The sequence below is a fragment of the Protopterus annectens genome, chromosome 8.part0 (assembly GCF_019279795.1).
Source record: "Protopterus annectens isolate FY-2018-M chromosome 8.part0, PAN1.0, whole genome shotgun sequence".
In the NCBI taxonomy this organism is placed as follows: Eukaryota; Metazoa; Chordata; order Ceratodontiformes; family Protopteridae; genus Protopterus; species Protopterus annectens.
This window is the reverse complement of record NC_056741.1, coordinates 541,778,743-541,796,150: the sequence shown is the minus strand read 5'-3', so window position 1 is coordinate 541,796,150 and position 17,408 is coordinate 541,778,743. Positions and strand designations below refer to the sequence as shown.

At 44.6% G+C, this 17,408-nt stretch overlaps 1 protein-coding gene across 2 annotated transcripts in view; it reads right to left on the bottom strand.

The window, feature by feature from the left end:
* Positions 1–17,408, bottom strand: part of HORMAD1 (HORMA domain containing 1) — a 4,208,304-nt gene that overhangs the window by 2,543,300 nt on the left and 1,647,596 nt on the right. For both annotated transcript variants that reach the window (XM_044080054.1, XM_044080055.1), the window contains one exon: positions 16,918–16,985. In XM_044080054.1, the coding sequence (XP_043935989.1) occupies positions 16,918–16,985 (68 nt within the window). The remainder of the gene's footprint in view (positions 1–16,917; positions 16,986–17,408) is intronic.

The following is a 17,408-nucleotide window of genomic DNA, read 5'->3' as shown; positions in this document are numbered from 1 at the left end:
CTCATTAGCGAAGCAGCAAACGAGATCTGGGTAATTACCGCCTTGCATCATGGGATATGGGGCTGCCTCGAGCTGGTAAAAGTGACTCTCGAGCTTAGCAAGTGCCGAGTCGGAGCCGAGGATTGACTCCAAACCCATCCAGCAAGAATGAAGGCGAGATTGACAACTTAACATCATATAATAAACTATATTAGTACTTAATCTATTTCAGTGAATTACAGTAGCAACTGTAGAATAAAAACACTGATAAAAAGTGACCTCCTTGCACTTTATGAAGGAGGACTCCATTTAATAAATTCAACTCCCAGATGTTGAATTTGCTGATCATTGTTTTCTGTAGAAAATCACTGTGAGTGCACTGGCAATGCCTCCTTTGTTTTGGGATATCTCTCCCTTCCTCGTGTTTGTGAGAATGTGGAGTTGGTATAGATAAGCTTGGGGTGGTGGGGGTCCTAGTTCCATAACTGTGCAAAAAAACAAACAAACAAAAAAAAAAACACGTACTTTAATTTTAATAAGTAGGTTGAGTCCTGACCAGTTTAACTCAAAGAGATGAGTCCCTGTTGAGTTAAACATTGACAACTCATAGAGGAAGCTAAAAAAGTATTAATGAAAAATATAACTGTCATTTTTATTTAGAAAACTGAAAAAAAATGACTAAAAATAGAAGTTATGTTCTTACCATAACGTTCCATGTTAGTTGTCTTCTTCTCGCCTTCTTCTTGCTGGATGGGTTCGGAGCCGACCTCGGCTCCACTCTAAAGCTCGAGAGTTGGTTCCACCGCCTCGAGGCTCCCCTTATATCCCACAATGCTAGGCGAGAGTTACCTCAGATCTCGTTTGTAAGCTAACCCCAGCTTATAACAGAAACAGTATAATTGTAAAAAACAGAATCCACCTCTAACAACAGGAAGAAGAAGGGAGACCTACATCCTGAAACAAGAAATATGCCTAATAGCATATAGCTAAGAAAGAGGTGGTAGAAAGAGAGGTCACGATCACAACTCCTCTAGGTCTGTCCAGGCCAGGGGAAGGAGGGTGGGACGAAGAAGAAGGAGAAGAAGACAACTAACATGGAACGTTATGGTAAGAACATAACTTCTATATGTTAAGTTGTCTATCTCGCCTTCATTCTTGCTGGATGGGACCGTCCTAGCACCTTGTCCCGGTGGCCTAACGGAACAGACTCCTGAGAACAGTGGAACCAAAATTAGCTCTATGCCTAGAAGCTAAATCCAACTTATAATGGGAAATAAAAGTGTGAGGGGTAGCCCAAGTAGCCGCTGCACAAATGGTGTCAATAGGCAGTCTGTCTTGGAAGGCTAGAGAAGTAGCCAAAGCTCTGGTGGAATGGGCTTTAGGCTTATTAGGCAGTTTTGGTGTCTAATCTCATAAACAAGGGTAATCAGAGATGTTAGCCATCTGGATAAAGATACCTTTGAAACTGGAAGTCCCTTTCTGCTTTCCGCATAGGAGACAAACAGCTGATCAGATTTTCTGAATTGTTTCGTCCTGTCCAAGTAGTACCTTAATTGACGATGAACATCCAGACAGTGTAATTTTGTTCAGACCTATTTGAATACTCCGGGAAAAAGACAGGAGGTCAATGCATTGGTTTAGATTTGATGTTGAAACCACCTTAGGCAAAAAGGACGGGTTAGTTCGTAAGGAAACTCTGTCCTTATGGAACACAAGGTAAGGAGAACGACAACTGAGTGCTTGAAGTTCTGAAATTCTTCTAGCTGATGTGATAGCCACCAGAAAGAGAGTTTTCCATGATAATAACTTTAAGGAACATGAAGCTGCAGGTTCGAAAGGGGAAAGAATCAAAGAAGCAAGAATTAAATTTAGGTCCCAAGGAGAAGGAGGATTTCTTATAGGAGGTCTGAGAAGAAAAACTCCTTTCAAAAAGGCTTTGCAGAGTTTGTGGGACATTAGGGCGGATTCAGAAATACCCACATGGAAATTAGAAATAGCTGCCAATTGAACCTTAAGAGTAGATGGAGATGAACCTGCATGGAAGAGTTCAGCAAGAAAATCAAGGACTAGTTGGATGGAAGCGGTGAAAGGATCTATGTCCTTTCCTTGTGCCCAATATGAAAAGCGTTTCCACTTACTCAAATAAATCTTCGAGTGGAAGATTTATGGGAAGCTATCAAAATATCTCTAACAGAGTGAGATAATTGAGGAAGCCTGGCTACGGTTGGAAGTGGAGGAACCAAGCAGTGAGGTTCAGAGAGGGAGGGAGCGATGAAACTGACCCGACTGATGGATCAAAAGATCTGGAACTAGGTCCAGATTCCACGGTCGCTCAAAAGAAATCGATGCAGAAAGGGGAACCACACTTGTCGAGGCCAGTAAGGAGCAATGAGGATCAATGAGGCCTTCTGAGCGATAGCTTTCTGTATTACTTGAGAGATCAGTGGGAAAGGAGGAAATGCATACAGAAGTCCCCGGGCCAAACTTGGACTAGTCCCTGCTGGGTTGGCCTGGTAAAGGAATAGAGTGAAGTATTCTCTGCACTTGCTGTTTTGGGGAGTAGCAAAAGATCGCAGCAAGGCTGACCCCACTTGAGAAAAATCTCTCTCACTACAGAGTCTTTCAGAGACCACTCGTGAGGCATGAGAATAGCTCTGCTCAACTTGTCCGCAATGTGATTGGACTTCCGGGATGTATCAGAAAACGCTGAGAAGAAATCGCCCATTGCCACAGTCTGAGTGCTTCACACAGGGGTATGATCTGGTTCCGCCTTGTTTGTTGATGTACCACACTACAGACATATTGTCTGTCTGGATTGCAATCGTTCCCAAGGGAAGAGAGTGTTGAAGGGCTTGCAACGCTAAAAGCACTGCTCTCATCTCCAGAACATTTATGTGCAAGTGGCATTCGTTTGGTTGCCAAGTGCCCTGGACTGTCCTGCCCTGATAATGCCCCCACCCGATCAGGAGGCATCCATTGTCAGAGTAGCAACCGGAGGAGGTGGAACAAATGGTCTCCCCAACAGGAGCTGGGGAAGACATCCACCACATGAGATGCTTTTGCACGCTATGATCAAAATGGTGTGAGACATTGGAAGTTCCTGGAATGACCAATGAGAAAAGAGCATCCACTGAAGGATCCGCATGTGGTATCTGGCCAAAGGGAGGAGGTATGGCGCTGCCATGATTCCCAACACCTTTAGAACTAACCTGGCTTTGGCTCTGTTGTTGTTGAGAAGTAGTGATACCAATTTTGAATGTCTGATATCCTTTGGTTCGTTAGTGTTGCAGACATGTTTACAGTATCTAAATTTGCCTATGTAGGTAATAGTACGACAAGGCGACAAAACAGACTTTTCGCAATTTATTGAGATACCCAGTTTTTGACAGACGAAAAGTGTAATCTCTGGCCATCAGAAGGAGATGCTTGGTGGGAGCTGTGAGGAGCCAGTCGTCCAAATATGGAAACACCTGGAATCCTTGTCGTCTCAGGTGAGAAGCTACCACTGCCATGCATTTGGTAAACACCGGGGCAGTGGTGAGACCAAAGGGCACGGCCCTGAATTGAAAATGACTGGTTCCCAGCCTGAAGCGGAGGAATCTTCTGGAGCGCCTGTTCATTTTATGTGATAGTACGCGTCCTGAAGGTCTATAGAGCACATCCAGTTTCCTTTTCCCAATTGGGGAAGCATGGATTGCAGCGTGACCATCAAATCTTGTTTTCTTGACCGATCTGTTCAAGATACTGAGATCCAAAATTGGTCTCCAGTCCCTGTTTTCTTTGGAACTAAAAGAACCTTGAGTAGATTCCGGATCCTAGTTGGTCTGCTGGCACTGGCTGAATAGCTCTTTTGCAAGCAGTTTTGAAATTTCCAAAGCTGCTATATCCCTTTGAGCGGTGGGACATCTGGAAGGGATTTTTTGACTGATTTGGAAAACGAAGAAAGGGAATAGAATAACCTTCGAAATGATGGACTGTACCCATTTGTCTTGTGTCAAGGATAGCCAGGCTTCTGGGTACAGTGACAATCTTCCCCGACTGCCTCCGAAGATGGCCAGTCGGGCAACACCTCAGGGATGCTGAAAGGGCTTATCGGAGAACGTTTCGATTGCCCTGGTTCTGGACCCCTGCCTCTAGGGCGACGTCTACCATTGTTGTTCCCCTCTGCCTCTGGCGGGAACCGACTCTTCGGGCAGAAGTCCCTTGGGATTGTTTACGGAACCACATCTTTCCCCTTCTGGCCTTTGGGGTAAGGCCTAGAAGGAGTAGAAAACGGACTCGACGGCAGAAAGGGTCTTGCCATCAGTCTCGCACCTAGTCAGGGTTTCTTTCACTTGTGGACCAAAAAGAGATGTTCCATCAAAAGGGGAGTTCGTGAAAGACGTCTTGAAAGGTTCCAAAATTGCATAGCCGCATCCAGGCGTGCCTACGTAAGGCTACCCTGTTCCTGCTCTGCTCGCTCCATCGGCCGCATAAGAGAGGAGGCATGGAGGAGTTGGAAATAGAATTAAGGATAGCCAGCTGCGTGTTCATTTTCTCTTGAAACCCAGCTGTAGGGTCCTTCAGCATTTCACTCGCTTCTTTGATCAAGTCCCTTTGAAGACGAGTGAAATGGCACAGGTAATTCAGCGAACGCATAGTAAATGTCGCTGAGGAGAACATCCGCGTACTTACCTATCCATGGACCTAGATTCCTTGTTAGGTGGATGGACAGGCACTGAAGGATCAGCCAGTTCCTTCTTTGTGGCGGCAGCTACCACCATAGCATCCACAGAGACTCCTTTTGATAAAAATTCCTTGTCTGATGGAGCTGTGATGAATTTGGAGGGTCTCCTGGGAGTGGGGTCCACTGAATCAGGAGCCGTCCATGCCTTTTAGCAACCACCTGCATGAGGGGGAAGGGGGACACCCAGGAGGTGGAAGGGCGACAGCCAAACGCCTCAAGATACACAGATCTTCGAAGGGTTGAGGGCTGGCCAATTTCCCCTCTGTTTAAGGATCTCCAGAATGTCTGCAAATGAGACATCTTCAGAAGGGGAACGGGGGGAACCCTCAGAATCATCCAGATCTGTGTCCCACGTGATAGACTCAGGTGAGTCAATGTGCTTCCTCTTGCACTTCCTCTTCCGAGGGGGCTCTTCTGCCAAATCAGGAGAGGCCTCGGAAGAGGATGAAATCCCCAAAGGGAGCTCCTGAGGAGTTGGCTCTCTGCGGTCCGGGATGAGGGAGTGAGTCGATTTACCCTGAGGCAGCATAGAGGGAGGGGCTGACGGAGCCGACTGTGGAGTAGAGCCAGGCTCTAACACACTCCGCATGACCTCGAAAGCACCCCTGTCAGGCAGAGCCAGAGGTCCCCGCTCCGAGGAGCTAAGGACCCCCTCGGCACCGACAGTGATGGCTCGAGGCCGATGTCGGAGCCAAACTCACCAGCGCCAAGCACCGAGAGGGAGAGGTCGGACAAGGGTCCGATGCCACTCACCAGCCGACGAGGGAAGTCCGGCGCCGAGATTCCTCCATGGAAGAAACAAGACAATTGTCTCGGCTCCGAGGTGACCACAGTCTCGGTTCCGACGACCCGGCTCAACTCAAGAGAGTCGAAGGAGGAAAGAGTTGATGGACGGGCAGGCACCGACTGATGAGTCGGGCTCTGAAGCATCTGGGCTAGTGCCTCAGACTTGAGTAGTCGACTCACCACCCTCTGAAGGTCATGATCGGACAGCCTCGATGACCTAGAGGAATGAGACCTTTGGCTCCGTTCAGACAGCAGGGGAGATCCTGGAGCGAATGAACGGAGCCAAGAGAAGGTGACCTAGACCTCTTTCTGGTTGTCGGCTCAAGATCTTGTCGGAGCCGACAGTCTCGATAACCTCGGCTCCGGCCGGAGCCGAGGAAGCCACAAAACTGTGGACTGAGTCTTATCGGCTCCAGCCGAGCCGATAAAGGCAAGGTTGAACAACCTGAGGTCTCGGCTCAGAAGCGGAGCCGAAGACCTCGATGCCTTGGAGGGCTTCCCTGTTGAGACAGACAGGGAATCCTCAGGCTTCAACAAGCCTCTCATAATAAGCTTGTTTTTTCTTTCCTGCAGGACCCTGGGGCTGAAGCCATGGCAAACAGCACAGGAGTCCTGCAGGTGCAAAGGCCCCAGACAATAGACACAAGAAGTGTGAGCGTCTGTCAGAGACATTTTCTGACAGCACGCATCACACTTCTTGAATCCCGAGACCTTTGCTTCTTTTGACATAGCCTAACTGGTGAACACAAACACACACTCAAACACACCAGTTATACCCTGTCAGAATAACAACTTTAGTAAAAATACTAAAAAAAAAATAAAGTACAATAAACAGTAGTTAAACTACACAAACACTCCCTAGGGAGGGGAAGGCCTAAGGCCCAAGGGAAGAACTAAAAGTTCTTTTAAACAAAAAACGGGAAAAAATTAGGTCGGGGATAAAGTTCAATGAACTACACTAATTTGAGAATAATTAAACTAAAAAAGGGGTAAAAAGAGTAACTTTTAATAGAAAAGCTTAAACTCACCAGGAACCGGTAGAACAACCAACCTCGAAGCTGTAGCGGCAAACGAGATCTGAGGTAACTCTCGCCTAGCATTGTGGGATATAAGGGGAGCCTCGAGCCGGTGGAACCAACTCTCGAGCTTTAGAGTGGCCGAGTCGGAGCCGAGGTCGGCTCCGAACCCATCCAGCAAGAATGAAGGCGAGATAGACAACTTAACATCTAATTTTCAAGTATTCTGTTTATTTTTTTTCTTTGATAGAACCTTTTTTTTCACAATGCGTGATGCTTTTATGGCAGCTTAACCATTTTGCAGATACATTCTGAAAAACTTTCACAGTGGATATTCCACACCTTAATACTGTAGAGAAAAAAGTACTTGATACCCATAATCCACTTATGTAATTTACTACAACAGATATCAGCACTTATACATGAAAAAGAAGTTAGGTACTCACCATAACGTTCCATCTGAGTAGTTGGACTTCATTTGTCATCAACCTGTGGGTATTCGGATCCGAGACGGCAACTTCACCAGCACCTGCTCTGAGCTCCAAGCTCCTCGGTTCCGAAACGGCAACTTCACCAACACCTGCTCCGAGCTCCAAACTCACCTAGGCGCTCTCCCCTGTCTACCAAAGTAGAAACATCATGAGCAGGTCAGGGGGAAGGAGGGAGGGACGGTTGATGACAAATGAAGTCCAACTACTCAGATGGAATATTAATGTGAGTACATAACTTCTTTATCTGAAGTAGTTGCACTTCATTTGATCATCAACCTGTGAGACAGAGTCCCTAGCTACCAAACACTTGAGAGGCCCTCATGGAAGGATATTCCAGAGCACCGCGGAGCCAAAGGATGGTCTCCCTCTAGATATCATATCCAGTTTATAGTGAGAAATTAAGGTGTGAGATGAGGACCAGGTAGCCGCCGAACAAATATCATCCAAAGACACTTCGGACCAAAAGGCTGCCGACATAGCCATGGACCTAGTACAATGGGCTTTGATTTGTCCTGGAGGTGACGTGCCCCTGTCTTTATAAACCTGAAGAATGCAAGAAGAAATCCATCTGGCAATGGTTACTTTAGAGATCGGTTTGCCCAGAAAGGGTGTAGAAAAAGACACAAACAGTTGGTCAGATCTGGTAAAGGCCTTAGTCCTATATAAACAGAAACGTAGCTGTCTGTGTACGTCTAACAAATGCAATTTGTATTCACCCCTGTTCTGAAAATTTGGGAAGAAAACAGGTAAATTGATTGTCTGATTGATATTAGTTTCAGAGGTCACTTTAGAAAGAAAGGAAGGATTAGTACAAAGTGAGACTTTGTCCTTATGGAAAATTAGATATGGAGGTTTGACAGATAATGGCTGGAGCTCTGACACCCCCTAGACGAGGTGATAGCCACTAGAAAGGCTGTCTTCCAAGATAAAAGTTTTAGATCCACAGAAGCAGCCAGCTCAAAAGGTGGAGCACCCAAAGCTTGTAAAATTAGGGTAAGATCCCAGGAGGGGAAGGATCTTTAACTGGAAGTCTTAAAAGAAAGGCACCTTTAATAAAAGTTTTGCAAAGTCTGGAATAAGCTAATGAAGCCATGTTCTCGCCTATATGAAAATTGGAAATGGCAGCCAGATGAACTTTCACTGTAGATGTGCCAGCGCCCTACTGGAAAATGTACACCAAAAACTCGGGACAGGGGCTGTGAAAGGGTCCAAATCCCTTTGAGACGCCCAGATAGAAAAACACTTCCATTTGCTATGGTATAGTCTTCTGGTGGACGATTTATGAGCTGCCACCAGAATACTAAGAACTACAAAAATCAGCAAATAAAGATGAAAAAGTGACTTGTAAACCAAAGGATGTCACCAAACACAGCAGGTTCCAAAAAGGATATTTTATTGAGCACTTTCGTCTCGCTTGTAACAAAAAACAGTAACAAAAGACTTCATCAGAATGAAATAAAATGTTAAAATCACACAATATAAAACACCAAAAATAATCACATGGTGTAAATGGACCAATAATACTATAAAATTCATTAAACAATTAGTAAAATGCAAGCAGCAACTTTAAATAGGTACTTCATTTAAGGTGTGGAATACTAAATGCAATCAGAACATAGCCTAAGAAGGCTACTTATACTAAAGGTGTCATTTAATCCAGGAAATATGTGTGCATTTAACCTAATTTGCCAAAGAAGCTCTTGAAATTCAACTATGTCAGCCCAAGGCCCTCCCCTAGGATTTTAGTGCCTACCCTCCCTTTTGCCAGCCGAACCTCTTCTTTTCTTTCTAACAATTTTTAATAGTAAAACCTCTCCTGTAGACAATAGAGGGTTTTACACCAAATTTTTCTAACAACCCCCTCATGTCCTAGTGCTAGTTGCCAATTCCTGATAAGAATATGAAAAACACTGTTATGGTCAACTGTGTATTTAGTCATAAAGGGGCATACATATTCTATCTTAGGTTTGTTCTGATCGAAAGAAATGCTTTCAGCTACAATGTTGTCTCTAGGTTTTAGCAAGGGTAAAACACCCCGTTGTTTTTTTATGTATACCTTCATTTTTAACCCATTCAATAAGCATCCTTGGATATCCTCTAGAGCAGAACATTTTGCTCAAAATATCACACTGCTTAACAAAATCATTCTCACAGGTAGTCATATGTGCAATCCTCACAAATTGTCCTTTGACTTCACTTTTTTTAACATGATCTGGGTGGCAACTGTTGTAGTGGAGCAAACTACTATATGTGGGTTTCCAATAGACATCACTTGTATACTGCTGATGCTCCAAGTCCTTATGAATCTCCACATCCAAATAATTAATCTTCATGAAATCATAGGTGTATGTAAATTTTAAAAAACTGGTTGTGTTGTTGATGTAGGTAATAAACTCATGGAGGTTAGTTTCATTTCCCTCCCACATAAAACACAAATCATCCAAATATCATGAATATAAACACCAGTTGTCCTTAAAACTGGATGATAATAAAAACTTCCTTTCCCACATCAGCATAAATGATGTTAGCAAATATGGGGGCACAAACTACCCCTATTGCCACCCCAGTTTTTTTGCAAAAAATATTGTCCTTCAAAGTATACAAAATTATTAAGAAGAATTATCCATAAAGTTCACCATAATGTATACTTGATCATTAGAAAACAGCTTAGTGTCAAATAAATATTCTTATAACCACTCTAAACCTAGGGTGTGGGGTATAACATTAAATAAATTTACCACACCAACCGTCAAAAAGAAAATGCTGTCCTTGAACATTAAGTCATTTAGTTTCTTAAGAAAATGCCAAGAATCAATACAAATGGAGCTTCTTCTTTCAAAACTGATTTTAAATGTTGATCCAAGTATTTACATAAAGAGTGTACCTTTGACGCCCTAGCACTAACTATGGGTCCCGTATGTTTTTATGAATTTTAGGAATGCCGAAAATACTAGGTACACAAGGGTACCTAGTACTTAAAAAGTCAGCAACCTCAGGTTCAAGCTGTCCTTAGTCAACCATATCTTTTATCAATAAATCAATTTTGTGGTATGCAATGTTGACCAAGTTATGGCTAACTTCTTCATACATTTCCCCATCAAGTAAAACACTTAGTTTTTAAGGACAGCATTTTCTTTCTGAGGGTTAATGAGGTAAATTTATTTAATGTTATACCCTACACCCTAGGATTAGAGTGGTTTGAAGAATTTTTATTTCACACTAAGCTGTTTTCTAATGATCAAGTATACATTATGGTGTACTTTATGGATACAATTCTCTGTAATAATTTTGTATACTTTGAAAGACAATATTTTTGCAAAAAAACTTGGGTGGCTATGTGGGCAGTTTGTGCCCCCATATTTGCTAACATCATTATGTTGATGTGGGAAAGGAAGTTTTTATTATCATCCAGTTTTAAGGACAAATGGGGTTTATATTTTTGATATTTGGATGATGTGTTTTTTTGTGCGGGAGGGAAATGAAACTAACCTCCATGAGTTTATTACCTAGATCAACAACACAATCAGTTTTTTAAAATTTAGATACAACTCTGATTTCATGAAGATTAATTATATGGATGTGGAGATTCTTAAGGACTTGGAGCTTCAACAGTATACAAGTGATGTCTATAGGAAACCCACATACAGTAATAGTTTGTTCCACTACAACAGTTGCCACCCAGATCATGTTAAAAAGGTGAAGTCAAAGGACAATTTGTGAGGATTGCATGTACCTGTGAGAATGATTTTGTTAAGCAGTGTGATATTTTGAGCAAAAGGTTCTACTCTAGAGGATATCCAAGGATGCTTACTGAAGGGGTTAAAAATGAAGTTATACATAAAAGAAACAACGGGGTGTTTTTACCCTTGCTAAAACATAGAGACAACATTGTAGCTAAAAGTACTGGTTTCGGGCAGAACAAACCTAAGATAGAATATGTATGCCCCTTTGTTGACTAGATACACAGTTGACCATGACAGTGTTTTTCATATTCTTATTAGAAATTGGCAACTAGCACTAGGACATGAGGGGTTGTTTTGGTGTAAAACCCTCGACTGTCTACAGGAGAGGTTTTACTATTAAAAACTTGTTAGAACGAAAAGAAGAGGTCCGGCTGGCAAAAGGGAGGGTAGGCACTAAAAAAAATTTTTTTTGCACACAATGTACACATATAATAGAGTCTGACAGGGACAGGATTAATTATTTGAACATCAAACCTAATGGTTTGTTCAACTGCAACTCTAGTGATTGTTTATGTGGCTATCTGTTCCCAGTGCTGAAGTTTCTATGTTGGGAAAACTGTCCGCAAGTTAAGAGAAAGAATTTATGAACATGTTAGGGACATACGTAATATGAACATACACAACGCCTTGTATAGACATACTGAATGATACCCCAGTCATCAGTTGCATTTTTTTGCTATTGAAAAGGTTAGGAAAGATCCTAGTGGAGGGCCTTGGCCTGACATGGTTGAATTTCAAGAGCTTCTTTGGCAAATTAGGTTAAATGTACATGTATTTCCTGGATTAAATGACACCTTTAGTATTAGTAGCCTTCTTAGGTTACGTTCTTATTGTATTTCGTATTCCACACCTTAAATGAAGTACCTATTTAAAGGTGCTGCTTGCATTTTACTAATTGTTTAATGAACTTTATAGCATTATTGGTGCATTTACACCATGTGATTATTTCTGGTGTTTTATATTGTGTGATTTTAACATTTTATTTCATTCTGATGAAGTCTTTTGTTACAAGCGAGACAAAAGCGCTCAGTAAAATATCCTTTTGGGAACCTGCTGTGTTTGGTGACATCCTTCGGTTTACAAGTCGCTTTTTCATCTTTGTTTGCCACCAGAATAGTCTTGACCGGAGAAGACAGACCGGGAGTCCTAGCAATCAAGGGAACTGGAGCAGCCAAGCAGTAAGCTTCAGAGTGACCAGGTTTGGGTGAGGGACCCTCGAGGGGTGCGAGATGAGATCCGGTATCGGATCCAAGATCCATGGAGGAACTATCAGATGAGACCAGAGGAAGGGAAACCAGACTTGGCGAGGCCAGAATGGGGCAATGAGGATTACCTTGCTCCACAGCCTGCGAGCCTTCTGGAGGAATTTTGGTATGAGAGGTAACTGGGGATAAGCACAGAGAAGACCGGGAAGCCAAGCATGGACCAGAGCATCCCTGGGGGATTCCCCCTACGGGGGGATCAGAGCGAAGAACTTGCTACACTTCGCGTTGGTGGGAGATGCAAAAAGATTGCAGCAAGGCCGACCCCACTTGAGGAAGATCTTCTCCACTACAGAAGGATGCAGATACCACTCGTAAGGCATCAGAATAGTCCTGCTCAGTTTATCCGCCAGAATGTTGGATCTACCTGGAATGTGCATTGCTACCAGAAATCGGCTGGTGGAGATCATCCATTCCCACACTTTCATAGCCTCGAAACAAAGAGGGTAAGATCTGGTTTCTCCCAGTTTGTTGATGTACCCGACCACTGACATGTTGTTTGAATTGCAATGGCTCCCAGAGGAAGAAAGGCATGAAGGGCCTGCAACAACAGAAGGACCGCCCTCATCTCTAGAACATTGATATGCAAATAGATCTTGTTTGGGGACCACGTGCCTTGGACTGTCCTGCCAGAGCAATGCCCCCCCACCCTAGTTGGGTGGCGTTCATAGTCACTGTGGATTGGTGAGGGGCAGGAATAAATATTCGTCCCTCAACTAGTTCCAAGGAGTGTATCCACCAGAGGAGGGACTTACTGCAAGTTTTGCTTTTATGAGTTGGATGCATCAACGGCAGATCTAATAATGACCATTGGACTGCCAGTGTCCACTGTAGTATCTGGAAATGCAGATGAGCACAGGGAAGAAGAGTAGTGTTGGCTACCATGGAACCTAGGGCTCGTAAAACCGCCTCAGCTGAAGGAAGTTGAGATTGAAAAAACACGAACACATGGATTCTTAAGCTTCAAACTCTCTCTGGAGTTAGAAAAACTTTGGTTTGCAACGTATCCGTCCTTGCTCCAATGGAGTTCAAAACCTGGACTGGATCCAGAGAAGACTTGGATGTGTTGATTGTGATTCCCAGAAAGTCTGACAGTTTCAGGAAATAGTCCCTGGCCTGACAAAGTAGATGCTTGGTGGGAGGAGCAAAGAGCCAATTGTCCAGGTATGGAAAGACCTGTACTCCCTGGAGTCTCATGTGAGCTGCTACTACTGCCATGACCTTAGTGAACACCCTGGGGGCTATGGTGAGACTGAAGGGTAGGGCTTGAAACTGATAATGATTGGCCCCTAGCCGAAAGCGGAGTAACCTCGTGGAGCATCTGTGCATCTTTATATGGTAGTACGTGTCCTGGAGGTCTATGGAGCACATCCAGTCTTTCTCCTGCAGGTAAGGCAGGCTGGATTATAATGTGACCATCCAGAACTTTTCTTTGGCAATTGACAGGTTCAGGGAGGAAAGATTCTGAATCGGTCTTAGGTCCCCCATCTTTTTTGGCACCAAAATGAAGCTGGAATAGACGCCTGATCTGGACTGATCTCGCAGGATGGACTGGATGACTCGTTTTCTTAGCAGCTTGTCTATTTTGAGCGCTGCCACCTCCCTTTGCGTGGGTGGAACGTCTGGGAGGTGTTTTGGGGAAATGGGAGGAACAACAAAGCGGATGGTATAACTTTTGGCTATGATGTGAAGCACCCAACGGTCTGTTGATATGGACTCCCATGCTGCCAGGTGCAACAAAAGACAACCCCCGACTGCCTCCGGAGCAGAACAGTTGGGCAACCCCTCAGGGTTGCTATGCGAGCCTGTCCGAGAATGGTTCTCGAGACACGAAATTTCTTGAACCCCCTTTGCCTCTGGGCCGGCATCTGTCTGGTCCCCCTCTGCCTCCAGGGGAAGATGAATCCTGAGTGTCCCGAGAATACTAAGACTTCCGGAACCACATCTTCTTTTGCCCCTACTGATTCCTGGAAAAGAATCTCTGAGGGTTTGAGAAGCAGATCCCAAAGGCAGACAGTGCCTTCCCATCCATTTCACTCGGGACCAACGTATCACGAACAGTCTTCTCAAACAACGAAGAACCATCATAAGGGGCATTCGCGAAGGGCGCACTAAAGGGTTCCATGGACTGACATAGCCTGAGCCAGGTGTGTCGCCTCATGGCAACGCCGGAACCAGACTCCATTGCTGCTCCTACAGTGGCATGCGAAAGGAGATGCATGGATGTATTAGAAACCGCTTTGAGAGTGGCCATTCACGTGGAGAATATACGCTTATCCTCTGGCAACATGAACTCTGGGGGCGACTCAGTTAGCTCACCGACGAGATTATGCTACAGTTGAGTGACGTGGGCTAAGTAATTCAGCGCCCTTACAGAAAAGGTAGCTGAAGCATACACCCACTTTCCTAGATGATCCATTGTCCTGGACTCTAGGTTGGGGTTGACGGACCGTAGAACTTTCCTGAGCTAGTTCTTTCTTGGTAGCAGCTGCTACCACCATAGCGTCTACTGGGGACCCCTTGCTCCAGCTGGGCCTATCCACAGGAAGACTCAGAATTTTGTCTGGATGCTTTGGGATTGGCTCCATGGTGTCAGGTTCCTTCCATGACCTGGTGGTAATAAGATCCACCAGGGGGGGCACCCAAGAAGTAGACCTGTGCCGAAGGCCACCAGAAACACTGACTCTTCCAAGGAAGGCTTTGGTGCGGACTAACCCCCCCATCGCTGGCACAAGATTTCCATGATGTCTCCAAAGGAGACATTGTCTGGGAGTGATCTGGGGGAACCTTCTCCTTCCTCCAAATCTGTATCTTCAGTGAGGGACTCTGGGGAGGAGTCCAGGTGCATCCTTTTGCATGTTCATTTGGGAGGAACCTCTTCGGTGGGACTCTCCGAAGAGGACTCACAAACTGCCTGTTGTTCCTCGAGGGGAACAGTCTGGGGCACATCGAGCATGGGCTGTCCCTGAATGGGCAAAATGGCAGAAGTCGCACCCAGAGCCGAGGGAGTCAGGGCAGAATCCGAGGAGATGGTCAGGGGCCTCGATCCTCTGGAGAGAACCGTTTCCGTCACACTGAAAGCCGAGGGAGAGCGAGCCTCCTGGGAATTAATGAAAAAGCTGCTCTCCCCGGATCCAACGGGGGGATTGGGAGCTGGGCCCACCAGAACCGAAATACTGAGGACAGGGCCATAACCCGACAAAGTCGGTGCCAACAAGAAAAACCTAACCCCTCGGATCCGACGCCCAGGCTACAGCTCCAAGGGCCGGTCAGATCAGAACTAGACGGGTTCGATGCACTCAAGGTAACGGCCGGTGTCAAGGTACTCGGTACCATTGGTGTCAACCCCGACTCTGGGACCTCTCGGATCGAAAAACTCTGACACCAGGTATCGGACCGGAGAAGGAGTTATCAGGGTGAAAAAGGGAAGCGAGCTCCCCCCTCCAGAGGGAAAGGGGGCTGGCAAGACCCCCATCTGAATCTGGGTGGGAATAAACCTTTGCATCATTTTGTCCATGTCTGCCTCACTCAAGCTTCTGGTGGAGCGCGAAGAGGCTGCCGACACCTGCCGAAAGAGCTGATGTACGGAGGCCCTAGAAGAAGGTCAAGGCTCCTCTGGCTCCGGTGAAAATCTGGGCAAGTGGAGCTGAGGAGTGCTAGGCCTGGACACCTTTAGTTGTTTGTGAGGAGGACCCCCCCCCCAATCTGACTGGTCCGGGGATCTCCTCTTCCCTTTGTCTTTTCCATGATCTTTATCTCTCTCTCTGTCTTTTTCTTTGTCTTTCTTGTGCTCCCTATCTGCAGACCTCTTAGCAGAAGGTTGAGTCCCGGCCTGGGAGGGAGGGGAAGACAGAGTAGCAGTGGAAGATGCAGTCTCAGCTGTGACTGTAGATGAAGCAGAGATAGCCGCTTCCTTAGCAGGGAGAAGTCCCTTCAACATTAATTTAGCCCTACGACCTTTTAGGGACGTGGGGTTAAACCCTGTACAAATAGTGCAGGCAGAAGAAAGATGGGGAACCCCCAAGCAAACCACACACAGAGTGTGGCCATCTGCCGGAGACAACATATGGCCACACTCTGTGCACTTTTGAAACACCAGCTTCTGCTAATCAGCCATGACAAAGCACAAGGTCCTAACCTGCCCGACAACACACATACACACACACACACACACACACACACACACACACACACACACACTCACTCACTCAAACTGACTAACAAGGAGGTGGAAGGGTGGAGGAAGGCACTACACTGAGAAAAGTAACTTAACGGTTTTTTTTATATTAAACACGACACAACAACAAAAGGGAAGGTAAGGCAAGGGAAAGAAAACCTACCTAACACTATCCAAAAGAGTACAAAACACTCCAAAAACCTATCGCAAACTACTCACATGCCTGTAGCTCAGAGATCACGATGCTTAGGCATGCCGTGGCAAATGAGATCTGACAAAAGGAAGGAGATGGAGGGGTGTTATGGGTAAGGGGAGGAGCTTGGAGCTCAGAGCAGATGCTGGTGAAGTTGCCGTCTCGGATCCAATCGGATCTGAATACCCACAGGTTGATGATCAAATGAAGTCAACTACTTCAGATTTTATTTTTCTACTACTATAAGCACACGGGATTTTCTTATCATTTTTATAAAACCCAGGTAGTGGAGACACTTAATATATGAACATTCTCATGAAAATAAAGTTAAGTAAACTTTCATGCTTCTTTGATAAGTGATTGACATTTATGATCAACTCTAACATATAGTTAACCAAGTTTTGTTTGCATAAATTGTAGCATTCTTTTCTACAAGCAAGGTATACTCAACAGCAGCATGACTGCAAACATTTGCAGCTCAGTAAGAAACTAATTCTAGGCTTCTTCTAATGATGTAATCAGAAAAGTTAAAAAAAAAATGTACCTTGTAATATCCATGACTGGTCCAGCTTTTGTGTACTTGAATTTAAACTGATAGCATTCTGTAACCGTCTAAGGCAAAACAGAGAATATGAAGGCATATATGTTACTTCAAAAAGAAAAATCAATGGTATCCCCTGAAGTCTCAGAAAACCCAATATGCAACCTATACTGGGTCAAAAACAAACCAAGAAGAAACTTTGTAGTGTGGCAGGTGTGGAGGTTATGCAGCTAGTTCACTAATAAAAATTTAACTGTACTACCAAATAATAAAACAGAAAATAGAAGGTAGTCCACAATTGAGTTAAAAATTGAATATCCTTTATTGAAACACACAAACAAGGGATCCCAGTTTAGTATAAGGAAAAGGATGTTCATTAATACTGCCTGATAAAGTATTTATCTCGTAGAAAGTGATTTTTATTAAAACTGTTTCAGTTTGTAAGTTATTAATATTTATTCTGATAGATGTCTAGTGGTAAATTTTTTTGTTAG